Source organism: Paralichthys olivaceus, chromosome 5, assembly GCF_024713975.1.
Source record: "Paralichthys olivaceus isolate ysfri-2021 chromosome 5, ASM2471397v2, whole genome shotgun sequence".
NCBI lineage: Eukaryota > Metazoa > Chordata > Actinopteri > Pleuronectiformes > Paralichthyidae > Paralichthys > Paralichthys olivaceus.
The window spans coordinates 21,292,112-21,318,049 of NC_091097.1; the positions used below are offsets into that span (position 1 = coordinate 21,292,112).

Here is a 25,938-nt window from a genome sequence, read left to right on the forward strand (position 1 = left end):
TGAAGCACCCTGGGAGACTGAGTTCTGGAAGCTCTCCTTTGTCTCCAGAGCAAAGGAGACATGCGGTCAGGCTTTTGACTACACATGTAGGCCCAACTATGGTTCACAGATACCAGGTCCCAACATGACATTATGGCTTCATTGAATGAAAATGTATTTAACCTATCTCGATGTGCTTCTTCAGGTTGGACGGGGAGTTTTTGAATGCCAATATTTCAGTCTCTCTCTGTAGGCATAACAGGCACTTAATCTGGTAGGAAGAATCTTTCACTCCAACGTACGAAAATATTTCTTGAAAATACGGCCGGTGTAACATTATCTTCATCACATTTATAACATACATTGCTAATGATTAAAATAAGTTTAAGACAGATATTACGAATCATCAAACGAATCAAACAATATACTCTATGTGTAACAATCAGTATGTAGTGTATGTATAACTTGTGTGAAGAAATGATAATCTTTTTTTTTTTTTAAAGGCAGTCTGACAAGAATGAAATATAATGGTTTAAAATCAGAGACAAATATCTTTTAAAAAATAGTAAATGGTTTGGACAGATATAATGGTGTCAAGAGTAAGAAAAACTGTGTAAAAGAAAAAGAGACTCATCATGGTACGGTAGGGGCTCTCCAGAGGGAAAGTCCCAGCTCCAAGGCCAAAGCAACCCAGGTGTTTGGAGGCTTTCCAGGGGGAAGGTCGTAACAGGTGTGGCTCTTAAGGATAGATAAAGCGGAGCAACACCACTGTTAGTCAGAGTTCTTCTGGTGCAGCTCCGGCTCGCTACTGAATGCTCTCAGGTTTTGTTGTTGACAATAAAACTCTGCTGCTTTTAAGTTGACTTCTACTGCTTTTTTATTTGACTGAATTTTTGGACTTTTGGACCACGAGTGGAACTTAGTTTTTCACCACAACACCCAGACAAGCGGGACTTCTTCTTCTTCGTGCTTGGCGGTTGACATGACAACGAATGTGTTGTGTAGTGTATATGAAAAAAGAAGCTAACAGGCAAGCTAATTCAGAGGAACAAACTTTACTCTTTCTTATTCAGGTACCAGTCACAGTCACTCTCTTCTTCATGGGGTACATCGAGTGACACTGCCACCCACTGGCATAATATATATTGCAGGCACACGTGTATACCACAAAAAGTTTACGGCATTACGTCACCAACTCAAATTTCTTCTGATTTTAATTTGTAGTAATGAGTAACGAAGATGGTTAGGAGAAATGTATTGGAGAAAAAGTACACATTGTACTTAGGAAATATAGTGGAGTAAAAGTGAAAGTTGTCAGAAATAAAAATAACAAAGTAAAGGACAGATATGTGAAATTTCTACTTAAGTAGAAATGTAAAGAAGTATTTGTACTTCGTTACATTACAACACTGGGTAAGGTCAGCTCAGGTGCTGTTGGATGGGCGCTGCTGACTACTTCCAACACTGTGGTTTTCTCAACCCCAGAGCGTGGCGGATTCTCTTCCAGAGTGAAGTCTTCTTTGGTTTCTCAGGGAGAACACTGGAGAGAGACTTCTCCTCAGTGACATCATCCTTACTCTCTCCATTGAGCTCCCGAATGGAAACATCAGCTTCATGACAGTGGCAGACCACATTGTAAGAAGCTTTGAGCTTCATCAGCTCTTCTTGGAGAACCTTCTTCTCCTGGAGCTCAGTGTTGAACTTCTCCTGGTTGGTAGTCTGATTTTGACAGACCTCATGATAAGAATCTCTGAGCTTCATCAGCTCTTCTTGGAGAACGTTCTTTTCCTGCTTCTCCTCCTGGAGCTCAGTGTCGAACTTCTCCTGGTTGGTAGTCTGATTCAGACAGACCTCATGATAAGAAGCTCTGAGCTTCATCAGCTCTTCTTGAAGAGCATTATTCTCATCCTGAAGCAGATCGCTGGTTTGAGTCTCCTTGTCCATGGAGTCAATCTTTTGGCTGTGAGCTTGCCTTTCCTCCATCTCTGTCACCACAAGCTCAACCCTGCTCAAATCCCTTTTCAAAAGGGCCACCTTCTCCTTCAGAGCCACATTGTCCTCTTCCAGAGCCTTCACCTTGTTGCTTTGAACAGCCAGTTTGCCATTGTGGGTTTTAGAGTGAGCTGTCATTTTCTCCTTCTCCCTCATCAGAATCTCATCGTTCTGTTTGAGCTTCTCTTCCAGAGCCTTCACCTTGTTGCTCTGTACAGCCAGTTCGGCCAGTTTACCATTGTAGGCTTTAGAGTGAGCTGTCATTTTCTCCTTCTCCCTCATCAGAATCTCATCGTTCTGTTTGAGCTTCTCTTCCAGAGCCTTCACCTTGTTGCTCTGTACAGCCAGTTCAGCCAGTTTGCCATTGTGGGCTTTAGAGTGAGCTGTCATTTTCTCCTTCTCCCTCATCAGAAGCTCATCATTCTGTTTGAGCTTCTCTTCCAGAGCCTTCACCTTGTTGCTCTGTGCAGCCAGTTCAGCCAGTTTGGCATTGTGGGCTTTAGAGTGAGCTGTCATTTTCTCCTTCTCCCTCATCAGAAGCTCATCGTTCTGTTTGAGCTTCTTTTCCAGAGCCTTCACCTTGTTGCTCTGTACAGCTAGTTCAGCCAGGACACCAATGTGGGCTTTAAAGCAAGCTGTCATTTTCTCCTGCTCCCTTATCAGAAGCTCATCATTCAGTTTGAGTTTCTCTTTCAGAGCCTTAATCTCAGACTGCATTGTTCCACATGTCTGAAAAATAGAAACATGGAATTCATTATTAAAAGTTCACTCAACACAACCTGAACATACATTTCTAAAAAAAAATAATTCTTACCAGGATGTCCATTTTGGTAAAGGGGGATTTGTAGTTATGAGAGCAGTGTCTTCTTGGTGAATTTTTACTGAACAAATCAGCGGTTGTCTCCGTAGGCAGGATTGTTGTCTTCACTAATGAGGACTGTGGTCTTCTCAGTTGACGGTCTGTTATTTTCACAAGCTAATAACTTGAAGCAAGGGAACTTGTTATTTATGTTTGGTAGTTCAGAGGACCAAAGAAATATCCTTTAATGTCTAGAGTTTTTGGTTCTTTGATTGGCAATCAAAGCAGCAATCCCTTTGATGGTTGCCCCCACATCAATCATCAAAGAAGATTTTTAAGAAGCAACCGTTTCCATGGCAATTTTTATAACTGCACAACATGGCGGCCCCTGGGGGTTTATCAGGTTGACTTCTATATGATGCACATCACTGCGGAGCATACACAAATCCTGAGCTAGGCGGCTACTATACACATGTTGCACTGATAGCTACAGTGATCCCAGTCTGAGACTGAGGTTAGTCTCTTGACCAAATGAAGAAAATCAATCAAGGATTTCAGATCCATTAAATAATGTGTGATATGATTGAGGGAATTAATGAAATATGCTATGAAGTGTTAAATTAAGTAATAATTTTGTTAATAAGCATCAACAAAATATAAGTCTATGTGTCAGTAAGTACATAGTGTGAAATCTTAACAGCACAAGCATTATAAAATAAATGTAGTAGGATGAAAATAAAATAATGAAAATGGAAAACACTGTAGAGCAGCTGTAGTCAACTACTTTACCATCACCGGGAAGTGGGTACATTTTTGCAAACTAATAGTTGCATTGTGTGTCACTGAGAGCATGGGGAATTGTGCATTTCTGCAGCATGTTTGGATTCGTGTTTGTAAAAAATGTGTGTGTGTGTGTGTGTGTCAGGAAAGTGTGGACCTTGATGCTGACTGGTTTCTAAATCTGATGCGAAATAATTGAGAGGATGCATATTTACATGTTGATCTATGTGATTTTAGTGTGTGAGAGCTATTGATGCACAACACAGGCACTGACATTCTGTGATTAAGCATTGTATTGTTGTGTGTTGTTCATGTGTTCAATGTGATTTGACACTGCAAATAAAGGTTTCATATTTTAATTTCATTCATAGATTCATGGCTATTGAGCAGTGCTTTGTGAGTGTTGGTCGAATACTGTCAGTGGCATAAGATATTAATGAAAATGCATATTATTAATATTTGTATGTGTGTATATTAAATCAATACAATTGTCAATGCTTCTGCAAATGTGTTTGACTGTTTCCATTTAATTTAATTTACTATGTTCCACTTAATAATGGGCTAAAAGGATTGGTTTATGTAATATTTATGTCTTTGTTATGCACATTAGTCATCCAATCATTACTGATTTGATGATATAGAGCTCAATCTGAATGCAGACAATTATTTCTTCAATGCAAAATATATTTTAAAAATCTTGCCTACATTTGTTTACATATGATAATGAACAAAAATAATAACCAACAGATTTGACACATCTCACACAATTCATTGACCTTCAGCATCCAGCCCTTCATCAGCCGTGAGTGTGGCACATTATGTCATTCTTTGTCGTATATGGTCATCAATAATTTAATAATAATTTATCTCAGGCTCCCTCTCCGGAATCGTACCCTGAATCCCCGTTACCTGTGGTCATTGTAGGCACAAAAAGTATCATTGAAAGTTGATAGGGCAGACATTCGAATGAGATGTTGCCACCACGAGGGCCAGCGATCAGTTCGAGGTCATGTAGTGTCATCAAAGCAGCCGGGGCACCACGGGTCTGATAAATGCACACGTCCCCGAAGGTCAGCGCCCATTGGGGAAGCGGAGAGCGGGCGAGGAGTGGAGTTCGGTTGGGGGGGTGGAATTTTGCGGAAGTTATTTTGCAAAAGGGGTAAGAACTCGTACATCGCCTGGTACACCGGCGCTGACAGGTAGAAAAATTTCGGTTAATTTTGCCTTTATACACCAAATTAAAGATTAGACTCTCCTCTTCCCAACAAATATCAGCTTTCCACCCTAGCACAAACTGGCTGCTAGTAATCAGACATTTAGTTTGGTCCATTTCAGGCAGCTTTCGGAGCTGGGTCAGAAGTCAAACTTCTTTCACTTACTATGTTTGAACACTGCTGCTAATGTGTTTAAACATGTTAAGGCATGTGCAGGAATGTGTTTAATTAGTTGTAACTTCATAAAAAATGACTTTTTGGCAAGTAATTACATATCATCACAACCTCACTCAGTCTGGGAATCATCATCACTGGTGGTGCACTTCTCAGCTTGAGTAAATTATCTGTTAATGTCAGGCAGGGCTCTCAATACAGCAAAACAATTCTTTACTAACTACTTTTAATTCTTACATGTAATAGGTTAAGTTATTTCTGTGTTTCCCTCTTCCTTGTTTGGGGAGAATTTCGTTATATGCTGCAAGACTCAGCTCAAGTTAGTCAACTGTGAATCCTGCCTTTGATATATGAAGGTACAAACGGTATAGCTTTTAAAGTACGCAACACATACGAGTACAGAAGTTTGAACATGCAAAATGTTTGTGCTTAAAGTCGAATTTGAAAGACTAAGTGACAACCTGTAACAGTGGCAGCATCCACCCGCTCCCCGGTGGCACACCTGAGATTCCTCCCGGTTTCCACATGTGATGCATAACCAAAAATTGAATGAATTGAATGAATATGGCACATTGTGACATGGCCTAATGCTGCTCTCTTGCACCCTGAGACATCGGTGATTGCAATTGACCATGCACGTGCCAGTTGGAATGGCAGTAAGCCAGTTTTCAGACTATATTGTTGAGGGAAGGCTTTTAAGTCAGGCAAATTTATATTGCCAAATTACAATTTGTAATAATGTGTTATCTTTGCTTTTGTAATGCAGCAAAAGTGGATGGGTCACTTGGAAGGCTCGTAAATGACAACCATATGAATCCCAATGCCAAGATGAAGTACTTGACAGTGATAGGGAAGCCCCATCTGTGTTTGTTTGCAAAACGTGACATAAGTCCAGGAGAGGAGATCACCTATAATTATGGGGAATCAGACTGGCCGTGGAAATGCAAGGTGGTCAAAATGATTGTTTGTATAACTGATTATTCTCATAAAGGACATGCTCTTACCATACAAAAATTCACATACATAAACATATAGTCCATCTTGCTTTGTCGTTAACATAATTTATACTGTATTAAATACAGTAATTCAAATTCATTCAGATATAGTGAAATACATCTACACTGCCACATGCAAACATGAAAGATATTGACTATATTAGAACATTTATTTTTACTTGATTTCATCAGTCTGATATCTGTCATTAATAACTCCAGACAACTAAAGAAACATCTATGGAGGGGCAACAGGATGAGGTATCATCCATATCGGAGCCCTCTACAGGTACTCAAAAGGCATCAACAAGTCGGCGGCAAAAAAACGGCATCTACGACTGCATCAACTGGTCTTGTCAAAAGCTTTAATCAGTTAAGTTAGATTTTCATGCATTATAAACAGGTGAGGGAGGGGGGCCAGTCGCGTATAGCCGTAGAGGACTGACAGCCAATCAGATTGCAGCATGCTGTGTCCCGTCTCTCCGGTGCTGCCGAATGGCTGCAGAAGCCTTGTAACATAGGGGAGTGGGTTTGATTCCCACTAGAAGCAAATATAGTTTATGTTTTCTTGATTTTATCAAATGTTTTGAACTTTATACAATTAAAATGGTATTTAATTCTATTTCATCTGTTTGTTGGGCTCATTTCCATTCTATGGTACACTTGTTTAATTCATTAAATAGTTAATACAGTTCTGAAGCAAGGCTAACATGCTCACAAAAATAATAACACAAATAAAACACAAACTAAATATATATAAATGGCAGCGTAATGTTAAACATAACAGTTATCAATTGCTCAGTTTGGAATGAAATTGAAATAAAACACAAAGTCAAATGTGTTCTGGCTTTTATAGTTTTTATTCTTTATACAGAATTGACAATTAAAATAAACATAAACATAAACAACTGTCATTGTCATTTTTTTTGCACCATCCATCTATTTCGTTCAGCCTCAAACCATTGGGAAGCTTGGAAGTCGCTCCAGGTCATCTCCTTGACCATGCCCTGCGCCTTGAAGAAAGAGAAAACTCTGGAGGGGCAGTAGATATATTTCCCTTGTACTCCAGGGAAGCAGGTGTGGACATGAGGGCTGTTAGGGCCCTGCTTTAGAGGCTGGTGACAAAACCTGCATAGGCGACCGGATGGCAGAGGCTCTGTGGCGCTTCTTTTTTTTCTCTCCTCTCTGACCCTTTTGCACTCTGCAGCCCTCTTCTTGGCAGCATCAAGTTCTCGCTGGAAATATGGAGAAGCAGCAAAGTCTTGGAATGACATTCTGGGTTCTTTGAGCCCTTCGTCAGCATACATCTTGAAGACTCTTGTGGGGCAGTAAAAATAATTAGCAGATGGCGATTGATAATAAAAATGAACAGAAGAGCCATCGCCAAGGAAGCAGGACTTTGGCTGGCCACAGGCTAAGCAGTTCCTGGTCAATTTCCTCTGAGTCTGCGGCTGCTGCTGCTGTTGTTGTTGTTGCTGCTGCTGCTGTAGAACCACTGCCACAATCCTTGCCACTGCAGCCCTGGTAAGTGTGTCATCCTGAGTGAGACCAACGGGGGGAGGGCTGATAGGGGCAGGGGGTAAAATTGCGACGGGCACACTGACTGTCTGGCTGCCTGTAGTCAAACTGTGCCACAGCTTCCTTGTTTCTGATGCCCTCTCTGAGCTGGTGTTGAGACAGGAACTGGTGTTTTTTAATTTGGCAACATGTTTCACATATCTTGATATATGTTGCCACGTGGTGGGATGAAGGAGGCTGTTGGGGTCCCTGCACGCCCTCTGCACCATGGCACTATAGTCCACATCCACTCGCCTCAGAATGTCTTTAGCTCCATGGTGCTTTATCAGTAGTTCATCAATGGTGGTCCTCATGGGTTCTGTCCACCGACTATGGTCAAGAACCTGGATGAGGCCTCCTGTTTTAACAGGTCCAGTGCGTTTGGCCCTTGGAGAGGAGGATACGGGTAAAGGTGTAACCCCTGGCAGGTCTGTAAAAATAAAGAATACGTTGAAAGTGTTGCTCTTTTGCTACATTTCAGGTGAATCATATTGTGAAAAACAGTAATTGAATAAAATTGTTATGCAACCGCATCATTAAATGAAATCTGTGAAACAAAGTGGGATATGAGGCATCGCAGATGAGTAATTTGAATTACCTGTATCCATCAAAGATTGACTTTCTGCTTTAACACCCGTCTGTTCCCTGGTCTGGACACCTGCTTCCGTGCACGGCTGTGAGGACAGCATTGGCACTGCTCCAATCGGGGGGTCCTGAGCACTGCCACTGAGTTCCTGAAATACATACACTATTTAGCATAATGGTTTATGAGTCAGTGAGTCAGTCAGTGAGTCAGTTCATGATTCAGTGTTAGTGACCAATCTGGATTACCTGAGGGTCTGTGCCAATCTCAGCAGCAGGACTGTGGTCCATCTCAAGCTGGATGGATGGCTGTATCTCCATGGCAACAGGAATTGAGCTGATGTGATGCTCTTTGTCCATGTCCCAGTCCAAGGCAACAGGGCGGCAGCCAGGCTCCACATACTCCAGTCCAAACCTCTCCCACACTACTCCTCTCAAGGAGTAGTGTGGGATATTTTGCCCTTCCTGTGACACTCACAGAGGCTAAGTTCAGCTGTGCAATGATCAGTGGGTCGAACGCAGCTGGAAGTTGTACACCCGGCTATTTTAGGTCCACAAGCCTCTGGAAGTTCCAGCGCACCACCCCGGTCATGGCCTGAGCCTGGAAAAGTTCATTTGAAACCCGAGTTCCCGTGACCCACCGGGCTTGGTGTGCGTGGAAGCCCTCCTGCTGAGAAGTGCCTCTCACAGGGATCCAAACAGGTACGGCAGCTTTTTTGCTTTTGTTATAGTTGAGCTGCAAGCTTCCACCGTACCTGTAGAGGATTCCATCCTCCACCTCAGGGTCGCTCAGACAGCCTCTCAATATGTGGACACACTGAATCGTCCATGCCTTTTACATGGAGGGCTTAAAGAGAAGCACATCGTTGACATCTTTCATTGAGTAGAAATGATGCAGAACATCTTCTACTCTCCGCAGCAGTTCTCTCAGCTGTGGCACCTTCGTCCTGCAGTGCTCTCTCACATGCTGCTTGGTGGGATTAGCAGGAGAGATATGCCTCCTTCAACTTTTCCATGTCCCTCTGATCCACAACAAAGAATGCAGCTGAGAGAAACTGGCAGAAGGAACTGTACAAAGGATGATGCTCTGACACGCACTCCCTGGAAAAATGGTGCATGCAGTGAAACACGTCTAACTTGATTGTTATGTCTTTGTTAAACTTGTGTCTTGATGCACAGCTGTTTGCCAGGTTCCCAGATGTTGCCTCTGCCTCTATTGCTGCCGTGGTCCTCCAGCTGTCCCATAGGAGGTGTTCATGGAGACGCGGGTCCAGGATCTTGAATGGTGCACAGCAGTCCCTGACACATTAAAAATAAATGTTATACAACTTAAAAGAATGACTGTGAATGTTTTTCTTGCAGAAAAAAATGTGTCAGTGAAACAGTTAAACCTGAATTTGAAATTTGAGCAAATTTGAAAATTTGTATCATCCTAACACCGAAATATACTTTAAAAATAGAAATGTAATATTTTGCTGACAATCTGAACCGCTCCTGTTTACCTGTCCACCCACTGGTAGTTTGCCTTCTCCACTCCTGCTGCAGTGTAGCGTCGATCCAGACCCTCGTACAATGGATTCAGGGACCGGTCACACTCAGACTGCAGCATTACCCAGCTCAGGATCATCCAGTTCTCATTCATGATGGAATAGGAGGACATAGTGCCTGATGACAACACCACCTTCCTTGCCACCTTGCGGGTGTGATCTGCCCTTAAAGCCCATCCAAAAGTCCCTTGCAGCAGAAGGGTGAGAAGGTGTCCCTGTCTCCTATACTCCTGAACCAGGCAGTCGACCAGATAGTGTGAGGAAATTGACACACCACACCAGCCATCGCCATCCGCATAATCTCCAAACTGAGCAGGAGTGTCCACCTGTCTAAGAAGCCCAGTGATGGTTTTCTGACCATAGACCCCTGCCTCACCATCCCTAATGTTCTTTACACTCGAGAGGTAGGCCAAATGAGCTCTTTCATATTTAAGGTGAAGCACCTCTGTCAGCTGCTTGCTCATATCGTCCGCTGATCTGCCACTGCGTCTGAGCTCATCCATGACAGATTTACAGATGGCTTTTTTAAATGTCAGGAATGCTGGCACAATGCCGCTGATGCACTGTGGTAACATCTCCAGCCATTGGGGCTTATCCGCATGCCAGTACTTCTTACAAACCTTACAAGTGAGTCGTGAAGCTAAAATGTAGTACTGGCCAGTGATGCGTACTATGACCCCTGGCCTTCCAGTGCCACTAGAAGCTACCAGTGGTTTAGTACAACCATGAAGGCAAGGCAAGTTGTAGTTGTTCCTCACCCTGTCCATGATTGCATGCTCTGGCTTCCAAATGAAAAATGGATGAAGATGGAAGTAATGTGGTGAGGGCAGTTCAGAGATGGTGTCTATGAGCTCAGGCTGAGAGCAAATTTTAAATGTAATGCAATTAATGTGACAACAAAATCCTACCTTCATCAAGGACGGTGTCCCCTTGTGCCTCCACAGGATCCACATTCTGCGATGAAGCATCTAGGACAAGGAATACAAAAAAATGAACACATAAAAAAAATGAACACACGATTGAGCTCTTCTCTTTCATAATATTAATTGAATATTTACCTTCCGAAAGAGATGGATCCGCTTTATTCTCGAGCTCTACAGATGATCCCTGCGGCACAAGCTGTCCATGTGCTTTGAAATCAAAAGATAATTCAATTTAACAGTTACCCGATGTCATTATTAGATAACATTACAGGACACTATTAATACTAGGTCTGACAATGTTAATTTGTTTCTTACTTTGGCTCTGCACATTAGGTGTTTGTTCTATTCCAAGTTGAGCAGCAATAGCAAGGAGCTGAGGAGGGACTGGCAAGGTGGTTTTGGCTGTGGCGATGGAATCAAATGAAGAAAAATAAATAAATAAAACAATCTCACAATTTGTACACATTCAGGGTACTTTTAAGTAAGAGGTAAATAAATACCATCACCTTTTTCTGAAGCAATCCGAGTGGGTTCAACCGTCTCGCCACATCTGGACACAGTGGCAGTTGTTGCCATAGCTCTTGGTGCTGTAAAGAAACCTTTGCATCATTTTTCTGACACCGTAAATCTGTCTTTACATGCACGGCGGGAGCGGCATTACAACATTGAGCTACAATACAATATAATAGAAAACAAACCATCTGTTTATCAAAGATGTTGCATGCCAAGCTATATCTAAGATTGAATATCAAATCTACTGTTTCATACATGCCAAATGCTTGAATAACAGTCAAAAAAAAGCATGCAGAAATCAAAAAACACTTACCACCGTTGCTGACACATGTGTTCCTTAAATTCATGGGAGAACACAGGCATCAGAACAGGCCGGAACATGGCCAGAACAACGAACAAGATAAAAAGGCACACATCAGAACAGGCCAGAACATGGCCGAAACATCACACGCGTTGACCAATGGGATATTCATGGATGGTCAAGTCTGCGGACAACACAGCACTCTTATTCCACTCAGGGGGAGAAAAACCTGTTGGGACTTTGGGAAGTACTGCTGAAGGCCCTGAAAGCACAAAGGATGTGAGACTGTTATCATCAATAAATAAACTTTTGATGGAAGTCATTTTAAATGTCAAACTGTTTAATACACTCGATCCACCTACTTGGTTCAATGTTATATTGAGATGGCGATAGATGTAGCATTTCTTTCTCCAGCTCAACATCCTCTTCCATCACTAGGAGATTGAACGGTCACATTAATCAATTGTTAGGTACATTTAATGCAGACATAAAAACTATATTTCTATTTCTAGTGTGCATATTCACCAAGTGTGGTAGATGCCAGCGAGGTGGAGGCTAATGTTGTGGGGACTTCTGCAGGGGGTGGACAGGTCTCAGCCCTTTGTTGGCTCAGAAGTTGTACATTTTACTGTTCTTGACGCACTTTACACCCAGGATAAATGCAGCATAGCCGTCAGCTCTTGTTCCCAGATCTTCCTCCAAGTGTCTTTGGCCCTGGCTCCAAAGCCCACGATGTTGTCCCCCTCAGATGCCACTGGTGAGGAAGGCTTCCTGGAGGACAGGTACGCCCGCAGGTCCATGATGTCCTGGAAGCTACTTGTATAGTCCAGAAATGACAGGAGGCTCTCCTTGGCATGTCCCTGGGGATTGAAGGTCCCCTCTCTCTCCTCCTCCTCTTCAACCTTTTTCACGAGGAAGATGGTGTAGCCGACGTCTGGTGACTCTGAGGGGCAGACTTGTCCTGAAGGGAGGGATTGTTTTTGATCCTCATGGCCTCATCACTGGGATCCTGTCGCAGATCTCCAGATGGACCCTTCCTGAAGGATACTGTCTGTTGTCCAGGGAAGATATTCAATGTCTTCTTCATTATCACCTGTCCAAAGTACAATACAGATTTTAGAGTAATATTTACAAATATATATTAGGAATAATTACACAATTTGCACATCCACACAGTGTTGTGAATATTTTGTCCTAATATCTTAATGAGAGAGTAAAAAATGAACCACAGACCGTAGCTTGATTTCTTTGCGCAAGGAAGGAAAAACATTAACAGATAGAGAAAGTATAAGACTCAATGTTGCCCTGACTAAACAAAGTGAGTGACTGAGGTTTTATACATTAAGGATGGGAGGGGTGAGGAAAGGGGATGACTTTGGTTACATGACAAGTGAAGGGACAGACATATGACACTTAAAACAGTTTTCCTAAACAATAGATCAAAGTGTGCTTTATTATGCAGAAGATGAAGCCCTCTCTCTGTATTCCCGAAGTTATCTGTATATGAGGTATTGCCTCTCTCCACAGACAGAGGCCCAAATAGGTCAAATGATGCAGAAAAATAAAAAAATAAATTGGCAAAACAGCCAATGAGAGAAAGGGAGCGTGTGAAATCACTTTGTACGATTCCTTTAAAACAAGTGCGCATCTGAGAATGACAGAAACGTATGTGTTCAAGTACGAGATGGATGAGCTGTGGTTGTATCAGAGGAATGATGATGAAACAAACTGGCCTCTGAGTGCTGTAGGGATGCTGAGTTCCAACGACTGGGCAGTGCTGAGACTGGTGATACCGAATCACGACACTTTATTCAGCCTGACAGAGTCTCCCCTGGATCAAGAAGTCCCTGTAGCCACCAAACAGCCCAGATTGGAGGTCGAGACCACTTTCAAAGTGGTCTGGCTATCTAGAACCTGTCCCTCCAGTCGCTGGTTCTTACGCGCCACTCTCTGGACATTCAGAGAGAGAGAACCTACGGATTACTTTATCCTGGAGAGTTTTAATTCAGAGTGCGGTGTGTTCCAGACACTGTTAGACCTGCCGGTAGCTGCATGGAACGAGAAAATGGAGGAAATTGGAGAAGATGGGGAGTCTCAGCGCTCCTCCTCGCCTAACATCTTGACACCACCATCTTCACCGGCTCCTTCTCCCGCAGACCCCAAAAACATGGCTGACAAGATCGATGGCATGGTGTCGTCGGCTTTCTTCACCGGTGTAAAATCAGCCGTCATCCACCTGCTCAACATCACCCTTCGCAACTCTCGACGCATGCAGTGCAACACCCATGTGTGGAAGATGGCTCCTACCAGACCTACTTTCACGGCTAATGAAGATGCTTCTCACCCCTCACTTCATTCCTTCCATCCAGTGTCTCCTGACTGCACGCAGGATCCGAGAGGATGACGGCAGAGTCAAAACCGTGGCGCAGACTTTACTACAGGAGTTAAAAGTTCAAATTTGCAAGTAACATCCAGGATCCCATCACAAGCATGCACGATGAGCTAATTGGCGAGGACGTAGTCAAATTACAAGAACTGAGAATGGTGACAGTGACCTGGAGAGGCGAATACGTTTTTTCCAGCTGTGTTCGTCTTTGTTTTTAAATGGGAAATTATTGGAGAAAAATTGTAACCTATGTAGAGGACCGGATGATCATCACCCATCTGATAGAGATCCGGAGTTTCAACAGAAAGAGACGCTGTCACAACAGTGACAGAAATCAGTCGACTAAGCAACATTATGGACAGAGTCCGTTCTCACGCTGGACATGCAGCTTGGAAGTCATGGTACAGCGTACGAGTGCATCTGATTTGTCAGAGAGCTTTGAAAAAATTATTCAAGAATGGATGAAGGACTCTTTTGTGATATCACCCTATCATTTGTTTACTTTGTACATCTTGTTTGTGGATGTACTGATATTTCATTTGCAGAATAACACGTCTGTGAATATCCTGGGTGAATTGATGAGATTACACAACATTCTTCAAACAAGCCTAGATCACAGTGTATTAGTTCAGGCTTTAAAGATGATTAAAGACTAGTCATCTCCTTGTTTCCTTATCATTTATGTATCTTAACTTTTGATGTATCTTACTCCAGTTTTGTATCTTAAGACAATCAAATCAATAAAAAAGAAAAAAAAGAAATAAAGAAGCAGTCCAGTGTGGTGTGTTTTCCAGTAAACCCTGAGAGTTTGTTGCAAGCAGGATGGCGGTGAGACGGGTCATGAAAAGAGTGTATTACAACCCAGCCCATCCAGCTAGTTTTGGAGAAGTAGATGAAATGGGATCCAAGAGACATGGATTTTCTGAAATGGGAGAGAAAATCAGTGTGAAAAATATTAAAGATTTTTAATAAGAGCAGGATACCTACACTCTGCATAAACCAGCCAGAATACATTTTCGGAAAACAGAGTTTTTGTCCCTAGGCCTTTAAACCAATTTCAAGCTGATCTTCGTGACATGCAAGCCCTGGTGGAACATAACGAGGGGTTTAAATATTTATTGACGGTCATAGATGTATTTTCAAAAAAAGCATACGTACGTGTTTTGAAGAGAACAACCACTAAGGAGGTGGTGGAGGCCTTTGTATCGATCTTCCAAGACAGTCAGATCCCGGAAAAGCTACAAACGGATGCCGGTAAAGAGTTTTTCAACAAGAGTGTTGACGCTTTGATGAAGAAACATGGCATCGTACATTTTGCCACAGCCAGCATTCTGAAGGCATCTGTTATTGAAAGGTTTAACCTTACATTAAAAACTAAAATGTGGAGATATTTTACAGCTAACAACACAAGGCAAAACCTTGACGTTTTACAGGATTTGGTGAAAAGCTACAATCACAGCTTTCATAAAAGCATAAAAATGACGCCTATGCAGGTGACCTCCAAGAACGCCTCTCAAGTGTTTCAAAAACTGTACGGTACGTTTCCTGCCCGACACCGAGATGCGGTGCAGATGAAATTTAAAAAGGGTGATCTTGTCAGATTATCCAAGGTCAGAGGGGTGTTTGATAAAAAATATGAACAGAGTTTTACAGATTAAGTGTTTAAGGTGGAGGCCTGCATTCCTCGTACTCCCCCTGTGTAAAAACTCCAAGATTATGACGGAGAGCCTATCAAGGGCTCCTTTTATGAGGCCAAGTTGCAAAAAGTCAACATGGCAAAAGACAGGGTGTATCACGTAGAGGAAATGTTGAAACAGCGTACCGTCAAGGGTAGAAAACAGGTTTTTGTACGCCGGAAAAACTGGCCTGAGAAATTCAATAGCTGGGTCAAGGCATCTGAAATAATCAATGTATAAGAATTACTGTGCGCTTGCCGAGAGCATCATTCCATCATGTAGGGGTCAAAGGGTGTTGGGTTTTACTTGACCCTACCCTCCAACGCCAGCCGCCATGTTTTCAAAGATAAAACGAGTTCCAGTTACCGTGTAGATTTAGCGCAGCATATCGATTTAGAAGGACAGTGGGAGGTTGCCTTGACAGAGATTTCATACCCCTACAGTTGGTATACCATACATGAGAATGACGCCTATTTTTACTGGAGGGAATTTCCCAAACATCCGGCAACAGAGTGTGAGATACATCGTCAAAGGTTTACAGAGGGATATTACAGCGACATAAAAGAGTTCAGGTTAATGATGCATAGTCATTTTAGAAGAATTAATTCTGATATTTATCTAGTGTATAGCAACATTCAGAAAAGATCTGATTTTCAGGCTGGAGGTCAGGCGCACGTACTCTATAAGGGACTCACCACTTACATGATGGGTCTAAAGTCGGGAGAATGGTTCAAGTTTGATCAAAAGCTGGCTCACTACCCCACTGATATAAAGGCGGGGTTTTATCTTTGTACTGTTATAGCGACGTAGTACGTCCACAGCTGGTCGGTGACGCTTATGCACCGCTCTTGAGAGCGATCAGTGTTAAGGGAACGTTCGGCGAAGTCAGTACCCAGCATTTCAACCCGGCTTATTATTTACTGGTAGCCAAGCAACATATTGAAAACATTAAAATTGAAATAAAATCGGATCAAAACAAACTGATAGATTTTACCTACGGTAAGTCTATTGTGACGCTTCACTTTAGACCAAAGTCTGAAAACCGGCATATATATATATTATAATATATATAATATATATAAGCTGTCTGATATAGGACATCATTCAGTATCATCTGACCCTGTGACGCTGACTCACCACTGACGGGCGTGGCGGACATCAGATACGAAGAATCATAGATAGGAATCAAGATATGTGACGCATCGGCCTAAGAAACTAGGAAAAAACTAAAAAATGACTCGAGTAGACTTAAGGGAGGATCCTCACCAATACATTATTATGAGATGGGAGGAAATTTACCTGGATTTTATGGAGCTCCCGTCATGTACGGTTGTGGTTTAGGCTCTATATCTTCAAAATTGTTTCATTTTGTATCCCCCCTGGTGAAGAAAGGTTTTGCGATAGCTAAACCTCATCTCAAATAAGCTGCTAGCAGCATTGCTTCGGACGTGTTCAGCCGTACGATGGTAAAATTGTCAACGGCACTCAGAAACAAGAGTGATCGGGGGGAATTATGGTCCTGGCACAGACAGAGGCGACGACCTCCTTGTGACTGTAGCTCAACCACCTCTAAAAAAACGCTCTGTGAGTAAAAGAGGAAATCATTCGCAAGAAGCAGGCAGGCAAAGAGGAAGTCTCCCCAGAGCTCTGACATATTTTAATTCTGTTTGAACATTCAAACTCTTTAAAATCATGGCTCTGTTACATCAGAAATCCTCAGAATGTACCCTCGCTGCGCTGGATTTATTTACAGCGCCTATGACGCAGCTTTCCATCGAAGATAAAATCTACACCGAAATTTCCCCTGTATCGGCTATCACAGACGGCGGTCCATTCGAATTTTTATCCCCAGAGACTGTGAAAAGTATCTGGATCTGAACGACATCTTGCTGCATGTCCGTGTGAAAATCACCAGCGCGGACAGTACAGTTTGTCCAACGATGCAGCGGTGGATCTCATCAATTACCCTCTGAATACAATTTTCGATCAATGCAATATTATTTTGGGGGATAGATTGATCTCACAATCACACGCCCCTACCATGTCTTTTTCAGGAGATACGCTCGCCAGTCAGTTCTCCGCCAGTCTTTTTTACAAAGATACCCCTGAGGCTATGAATTCTATAGTGAATGTCAACAGTCCTAATAGAGGGTTAAACACAAGAGTGTTTCGAAAATACTCGGGGGCCTCTTTGTTTGTCAAAAAAGCGTCTGTCCCCAGCCGTGCGATTGGGTCATGCAGCAGCCTTAATGAAGGGGAATGCACTCTACCCCATCTCACACGTCAACGTGAAGACATACTCTATCCCAGAAAACTCTAGGATATGCAGCCAAGAGAATCTCTTTCCAGGGGCTATGCCGAAATATATAGTTTTGGGTATGGTGCACCATGAAGCTTTCACCGGGAGAAGAGACCTGTCACCCTTCAATTTTCAACACTGCATTTATTATCTCAGCCATAGGGCCTGCGGATTATCCTTTGAACAAGTTCTGTTTCTGTATGACGACGATGTGCTAAAAAATGATCAGACTGTATCACACTTTGTGGAGAAATATCGAAGGTGTATCAGAAATCGAAGCTCCAGATGTTTTAACCACGGAAGTTGTTCTTTACAAATGTTTAATCAATGTTACAGACTGTGAATTATCTTAAATAATTATGAGACATCATGTATCTCGTGAAAATAACTCTCTGTAGACTGAATGTGATCAATAAAGCCTTTAATGAGAAAAAAGGCGAGGCAACGATATTGTTTGCGAGCTCGAGGGTTATTCACAGAGGATAAGGGGATGTTGAGCTCCATCAGTGTATTTAAGAAACTCATCCAGCCTCTAGGTGGCGAGGTTTGGGATTTTTTATAAGGGAGGGAGAGGTTTTTAAACAAATCAATCATATGTGACCCTTTCATAGTTTGTCCTTGACAGATAAATTCACCTTTTGAATTCCACGCCACGTTGCTCTTGGATATTTTTTTCATGATGTACTCGGCATTCTTGCAATTGCGTGGGGGAAGGCTTTTTACTACCTCACTCAGTGTGTCAGGAAGATGGTCGCTATGCTGCGGTTGGGCTTGGTCCGCCGGCTCGTCTCTTTGGTCGTGTTGCAGAGTTAAAGTCACTCAGCGCCTCCTTTTGACCTTGTTTCATCAGGATGAGATATTTCTGCAGCAGTGAGCAGTGTGACCGGAAACATTTTGTGCGACGTTTTCAGAGACATGTCTTTTTCTTCACTGTCTATTCATAAGTCCTCCTATTAAATTTCCGAGGATGAGCACCACAGCTGAAAGCAAAGGTAAAATAAATCCTCCCCACTGTTTCATCAAGGTTCGACGTTTATGGTTTAGGCTAGTCTTTTTATCAGACAGTACTTTGATAATTTTTCGTCGTCTTTTCAGTTTTTTGAATTGAGGAGAAGACAGAGGAATGTTCCCTTTTAAAAGATTCAGTGCAACCTCACTCAGAGCTTGGAGGAAGTCTGGGGAAGAGTGAGCAAGAATGTGTACATTTACAAGGCATGGCGTGGTACAGAGCCTTAATTAAGGCTGCATTTCTTCTTACACGCACCTACATGCTGGTGTTGATGATGATGTTGATGACGACTTACTTGGTTCTGGGGACATATATGACCGGCCACTGTGGAGGAAGTATTCCCGTCCTCAGCCTGTACGGTTCTGGGCAGGACGGCGTGAGATTGAAGATTAAATACCTGCGGGGGTCTTTGGTTGCATCTTCAAAACTCTCTAAAAAGAAAGCTTTTTGTGACGGGAAGATTTGATGCGCCAATATATTCATCTGTAATTTATCCCGAGGGTTTTTAAACAACACCAGATAATTTCTGTTCAAACTCATGGTACGGCTGTGTTTACCCCTGTGAAATACATTTTGCGTCAACATAAACACTCATATTTCTATGATGTCTATACTGAGTAAACATTTGGACTACTTCAGGGTGGTCGGAGGCTTGAAAAATAACATAGTACAAAATGATCAAATGGTTCTGATCAGGAGGAAACAGCTCTGTGTCATCAAAAGAATCTGGCAGTCCTTCAACAAACTTAATCTTTTTATTCACATTCTCCAGTTCAGCATACATGGGTTGAAAAGAAGTATAAATACATACAATATTTTTCAGGTACAACATTCATCACATGTTCACAATTCTCAATGACACTTTTTACAAAATAAGTTTTCCCACACCCACTGGGTCCCACAATCATACATGAAAATGGTGCTGCAAATCTGGGATTAAAATGAACTTCCTCCATGTGAGCAAGGTGTGACATTTTGTTCTTTTTGATCTGTCTGATTGTTGGTTTTTCTCCTCCTCCTATTTTACACTAATATCCAAAAGGCAGAGTTGTACCGTCGCTAAAGAGCCTTCGCTTGTCATACACCACTCTAAACTTTTTCCGGAGTTTTTCAAGAGAAAGCCCTTCTTATTACGTCTGATGTTATACTGAGGGGTCTCAATCATGCCCTCTCGAGACCCCTCGATGTAACCCTCCACCAACTTCCTGACGCTGTCAAAGTTGACACGCTTACAGCATTCTCTGGTCTGGGTGATACCTTTAACATGCAACACCACCTTTTTCTTGTCTCTAGTTTGGTATGCGTAACTTTTGGGACCAGCGGCTGCAGATAGTTACCCAATTTCAGAGGGGTTTCCCCTTCTTTTACATAGATAAGACTATCAGTATCCATGTAGAGGACATTTCCCTGCACCTGTTCCAGGTAACTATACAGTTTGAGACGGGCATAAGTGATGGTGAATGCAGCAATGAAGACATTATTGGCTCTACCTCACACCGCTCGTGGTAATTCCACTGAATCATCGCGGTTTTGTCGTTCAGAAAACTGAAATATTTCACTCTGTACTGACCTGAAAAGATGAAGCGGAGAAAAATCTTCAGGATCGCTGACCAGGGTGGTCTGAGTCAGATTGCTTCTCTGCACAAACTTTCCCCAGAAGCTGTTGAGACACAATTTGGACACCTGTCTCTTTGCGGGGTTCACCTCAATCTTGTCAGCGTCTAGCTGTACACCCTGATGCAGCCTGTAGTCCCTAATGTACTTTTCTCTGCTCTCCTGATCAACGGCCTCGTGTGGGTAGCCTGAGACCTCCTGCTTACCTTTTCTTTTAGGAAGGTGTGCATGTAGCCGAAAAAATGGAATCGCTACGCCGGTCAAAGTGCCATACTTCAATGATCTTCCCTACCCGATACCCTACCTCAACAGCCTTGTTGACTTCAACGCTAACCCACATTCCCGTCAACGCTCTAGCCTGCTCGTCGTGTCTACACGGACCCGTCTGATGGTTCATTTCAGCGCAGGTATGGCAGAGGGTGAACACCAATTTACCATGAGATGATTTGTAGTAACACAGGAAACAAGAGTCCTCTAGGAGGGTGGATGGTGGTTTTAATGAACCCAAAGTAGTTTTGAGGGGCATCAAAGTCTTTGCAGATGGTGGTACGGTGACCTTGAGGGTAGGCATAGCTGCAGTTCACATACAGGTACAGAGAAGTGACGTCTACATAGTGCACAGTCTCGTTAGGCCCTGCCCTGTACCTCAGCCTCACAGCGCTCATTCTACCTCGAAAAAGAGCGTCACGAGGGCACAGAGGTTTGGGTGGGAGGAAGGTCTCGAGAAAGGCTTTAACACCTGCGTGCGTATAGCCGTCCATTTGTGTTCCCACAGGACAACCGTCTGGATGCCGCGAACAGATTTTAAGGCCCGCATTTTCTCCTCACTCCCCGCGAACAACTTCTCAAAGGGGATGCACCTCAGAGGGCAGGTGTCGCGGGGATTGAAACAAGAGGGACAACCGTGGTAAAAGCAACCCAGAAACTCCCAAGTATAAGCAACACCATCTATTTCTGCATAGCTGTAAACAAAGTAAGGCCCTACCTGCTTCTCACCGCTGTTTAACGCATGCTGGATAAAAATATTATTGCTGCGCGCTACCCACTCCAACCACTGGATGGAGGCGTGGGAGTGGCTTTTGGTCTGTTGTTTGTAGTTATCTGCCGAAGGTATAGCTAGAGTTTTAGGAGGGAGGAAATAGGTTAGAAATACCTTCATGCAGGCTGAAGCGATGGTGATGCAACTGAAAGAATCTACGCCTGTGTCATCGAGGAACTGTTTTGTGAACATGATGCAGCCCTTGGCAAGAATGTCAACGTCAATTTTACAGTACCTCAGAGCTTCTTTCTCAAAGATAAACGTACCCTGACTCGCCTCTCTGTACCATTCGTAAAACTCTTCCTGCTGAGGAGGAGTCATGCGTTCCAAGCAGTAATCCTGCGGCTTAGGGTAGGCCCCCCCACGTTCTGCAAGTTCTTTTCTGAACTGAAACCGTGAGGGAAATGACCCTTGGTCTAATCAGAAAAACCTAACGCCTTGGGCATGGCGCTGGGACGCATGGTGAGGAACGACAAAGAGTTGATGAATTTCAAATTGAAATCAGGGTCCTGGAAGCAGAGAATTTTACTACCCTGCATGATGAGAGAAGGTCGCAATCCCATCTCTATCATGGTGTTTAGGATCAAGTACCTGTCAAAACCTTTAGCATTATGGGCCACAAACACAGTGATCATGGGCCTCCTGAAATGCAGGAGAAAGTCCCTGACACAGTTTAATCCGTAAAATGACCAGCTTATGCCAGTTATCGTTTTGGTGCAGACAAGAAAAGGTTTGTGCACATCTTGCTGAACAACAAACGTTTCAAAGTCATAAAAAATCTATTTCTCAGTGTGATCCATAGTCGGAGGCAGAGGCTGCATGAAGCAGCGATGATCATTAGTGCCTGAGACTAATTTCTCTCCGCAGATGTTACATTTAGGCCGCATGCATTTGTGACCTTGGCCCACTTTACTTTGAGATGTATAGTAATTTTTTTTTGCATGTCTGACATTATTTTATGGTCTCACAAATATTGCTGCTTGTCTCACCCGAAGGTCTTACTCTAGACGCTTTGTGCCGGTCAAGACACAGAGCCGTACGGCATGTCCTGTTGCAGTCGGTGCATGTTACAGGTTTGTGTGCCTGCTTAGTACAATCGGGGTAATTACAGACAAAGCAGTGACCTTTGCATTGGTGTGCTTAGGGTTGCAGGTAGCTTTTGTAACAGTAATGACAGACATAATGTGGGATACTCGGCCCACTCCGGGGAAGGACGGGAGGAGAGAATGGCGTTTGTAAAGTCTTTTATTTCGGTTGCCTCCCCTGGCAACCACTCACACACACACATATATATATCTAGATAGCTATCTTGTCTGGGTCTTTCAACCCACACACACGTCCACGCGTCTGCCGCTCCTCTGGTCCCAGGACGCCAGCCTACTACAAGAGAGCAGAACCAGGTTACAAGCATGCTTTTATTGATTGCCCTGATCACCTGATTCTGCACAGCTGTCGGATCACCGGCTGAGCCACTCCTCCCTGTTGTCCAGCAGTTGGCGCCCTAACCATACCCCACCGCCACACATAATTAACCCCGAGAAAGGCTTTGAAGTTTTTTATACCATAATAATGGTTCTGGAATAAAAAGAGAAACAGAGGATTGGATCTATCGGCAAAGGCGGTCTCAAATTGAGAGAGTGGTTGCTGGTCTGGGGTTCTGTAAAAAATAACTCTTTTACGGTTCAGAATTGTTTCAAATTTGCGCACGTCACTAAAGCCGACGGGGGTCTGATCGCTCAGACCCGCAAGTCTCTGCCACTCCCTCCCTCGTTCTAAGGCCTGATTATCTGTGAGTAGAGGATCGATCACATGAGCCAGGTTGATGGCAAAGCATAGCTGATCATTTAGATTATCTACAATGTACAGATGCCATCTATTAATACGTAATATTTTGCAATCTAAAGTTTTTTCCAGCTTGCGTTTAACACCGCCTCTAGGATCATGCACAACCTGAACAACTAATTCCAACCTAGCATCTAATGCAATATCAGCGTTAGATTGTACTAACTGCTCACCACTTTCATCCTCAACAGCCACAGCCACGTGATTCTGAACATTCTCACCAATCAACTCGAGCTGTATCACATCATGACGTCTGACATCGTCATAAAATTGAGCAAGATTCGGAATGTTTCTGGGAGGGGACACAGTGAACACTCGTCTCAGCTCCAGATTGTTGAACCGCTCGCCATGTTGGGTGAGGTGGAGGTGGAAGGCTCGGCGGCCGGATCAACTTGACCCCTCACATTCTCTCCACCATGCTGGACATTTCTCGCCATTACCTCTACATTTGGAGCTTGATTTGTGAGCAGGAGGAGGTGGACGGGGAAGAGGTGGAGGCGGAGGAGGTGGAAGCGGTGGGGGAGGTGGAGGGGGAGGAGGAGGAGGATAGGGTCTGGTTCACTTGTAGGAGGGCACGTTCTAAAGGTTGAAAATAATTTTTGGTATTAGAAATAGCCTGCGGCTCGGAGGTGATTTGATTAAGACGTAGCAGAGTGTCTTCTAAATGCTGAAGATAGTTCTCACCTACATTAGCATCAGCTACATCTACCAGAGGAGCTGGGGAGATTTGATTCAATTGTTCTACCACCTACTCTAAATCAGACAGACCAAAAGACTCTAAAAAGTTTCCTTCATCCATTTTTTTTTTCAAAACTTGTTGCAGCAGTTCCAACCTTTCCAGTCTCTCAGGATCCAGATGAGATTCGTCTCCTTCCTCAGTCTCTGCCCACGGGTTGTTCCCGCTCCAGCTGTGCTTCTGGCTGTGTTTCTAACTGTTCCCGGTCCGTCTGTACTTTTGGTTGTGCTTCCGGGTTCTGTCTACCTTGATGACAGACGCATGGTTTTTTTAGGTCTAAGTGACTCTGTCACAGACCTCCCGAGAGAAGAGACAGAAGGTTCTGTATAGAAAACACACATATATATATCGTTGCAAGAAAAAAATCATTACAATTTTCAAAAATGACCTTCAGCAATATTGTCAGTGTTTCATATCCAGTTTTTTCCCTGATGCAGAGTAAACTCCCTGCTCTTTCATCGCTCTCTCCAAATAAGACAATTTGAAAATGATATGTTAATAAAACATGAATAAAGTAGTGTTTTGATTAGAAACAAATCTGATGAATGCTCACTCTCATGGGGATTTTATGTCCACTTTCTTTCCTTCATGAATGGCGTAGTTTCTCCGTAGGAGGGCTGCTTGCCTTGCAAAAGCCAAAACAGTGTTTGGTTGAGTATTTTTAAGTCCCTTTTCTCCCTTAGGGAGGCCAAACAACTAAGTCCAGTCCCAATGTGGTTCGTCTACTCCCGTCGGATGGCATTTTTCATTCAGCAGTTTATATATGTATTTTCTAAAAGCTCTGAGCGCGGTACAGTTCAAAAACATATGTTCTAGATTTTACTCTTCTATTCCACATACAGTACATACTCTTGAAAATGTATCTTTGTGTACTTCGTGCAGGACAATGCTCGTGAAAATTCTCCTGTGCCTTATTTTGAAATCTGTGTTAAAAATGACTGGGAGAATGCATTTAAGATCTAAGTTTATCCATATGGTGTGTAGATTTTGTGCCGGAAAGGTTTTGGACCATGCTTGTTCACCTGGCGGTTTTTGGATAAGTTCAGCTATTAGTATGTTGTATAAAGTTTTGGTTTTGATTTGTTGTATTGGTTTTGATTTACCATCTAGACACAGGAGAAAACTCACGGTATTATCCTGCACTGTGGTTGTTTTTTATTTCTTTGCCCCGTGTTTTTTTTAATGTAGTTCTCAACTTTTGTCCCCAAATCCTTTATGTATTTTCTCCTATACATCATTTTTTTAGATTTTAATTTTTCTATCACCCTTTCTGTGTCAAACACAACATTTTTGCATACACTCATTACGTTTACGTCCCGCCTCTCTAAGGTGACTGCTCAATAGGGGTTTGCTTTTCCATGTAATAAAAGGGCTCGACAGGAAAGGTAATTTCAGCACATGCTCTTTTCCTTTACAGTCAGGTCTGAGGTAGGGCAGAATCTTGTCCCAAGCCTCCAGCACTTCCCTGTAGAAACCTGACGAGCCCGCCCGGACATTTACCGGAGAGAAAGGAAACAGGTTATACATGCTCTTTTCTCCGTACTCTGCCAGGAGGCCCGTCAGGAAATCTTTCCAGGGCAGTTGCCTTGTTGGGTCTAAATATTTGCCTATTTATTTCACCCTCAATGCATCTCTTTTGGCACTGACGTCAATCAAAGCTTAGCCCCCCTCCCTTTTATAAGCAATTAATGTCTTGCGAGCAATTGAATTTCCCTTTCCCCTCCAAAGAAAAGAGGAGACTGCACTATTTATCTCTTTTAGAGCCCAAGCGGGCAGCTCACAAGACCCCAAGATGTGATTAATTTTGGACAGTATCAAGGGATTTACCACTATTACCTTTCCTTTCAAGTCGAGGCTTCTTGCATACCACAGGTTTAAAATGTTTTTCATTTTTTCTATAACTTCTTTCCAGGTTTTATTATTTGTTTGGTTTTCGTCTTTACCCATATTAATTCCTAGAATCCTTCTGTCTGCCTCCACCCTT

The 25,938-nt window shown here is 43.0% G+C and overlaps 2 protein-coding genes across 2 annotated transcripts; both read right to left on the minus strand.

Annotated features, from left to right (window-relative positions):
- Positions 1 to 1,175: 1,175 nt before the first annotated feature.
- On the minus strand, positions 1,176 to 2,952 carry LOC138407729 (golgin subfamily A member 6-like protein 22). Its single transcript, XM_069525045.1, has 2 exons — positions 2,786 to 2,952; positions 1,176 to 2,700 (listed from the first exon to the last, which is right to left on the minus strand). Exons 1-2 carry the CDS (start codon positions 2,795 to 2,797, stop codon positions 1,432 to 1,434), a joined length of 1,281 nt encoding a protein of 426 aa, XP_069381146.1. The 5' UTR covers positions 2,798 to 2,952; the 3' UTR covers positions 1,176 to 1,431.
- Positions 2,953 to 6,097: 3,145 nt separating this feature from the next.
- On the minus strand, positions 6,098 to 16,383 carry LOC138407811 (uncharacterized). The gene is made up of 10 exons (XM_069525392.1): positions 11,879 to 16,383; positions 11,716 to 11,787; positions 11,366 to 11,615; positions 11,046 to 11,126; positions 10,855 to 10,941; positions 10,675 to 10,746; positions 9,572 to 10,584; positions 8,319 to 9,368; positions 8,086 to 8,221; positions 6,098 to 7,917 (listed from the first exon to the last, which is right to left on the minus strand). The coding sequence occupies exons 8-10, from the start codon at positions 8,427 to 8,429 to the stop codon at positions 6,848 to 6,850; spliced, it is 1,317 nt and encodes a 438-aa protein (XP_069381493.1). The 5' UTR covers positions 8,430 to 9,368; positions 9,572 to 10,584; positions 10,675 to 10,746; positions 10,855 to 10,941; positions 11,046 to 11,126; positions 11,366 to 11,615; positions 11,716 to 11,787; positions 11,879 to 16,383; the 3' UTR covers positions 6,098 to 6,847.
- Between the last annotated feature and the right edge of the window lie 9,555 nt (positions 16,384 to 25,938).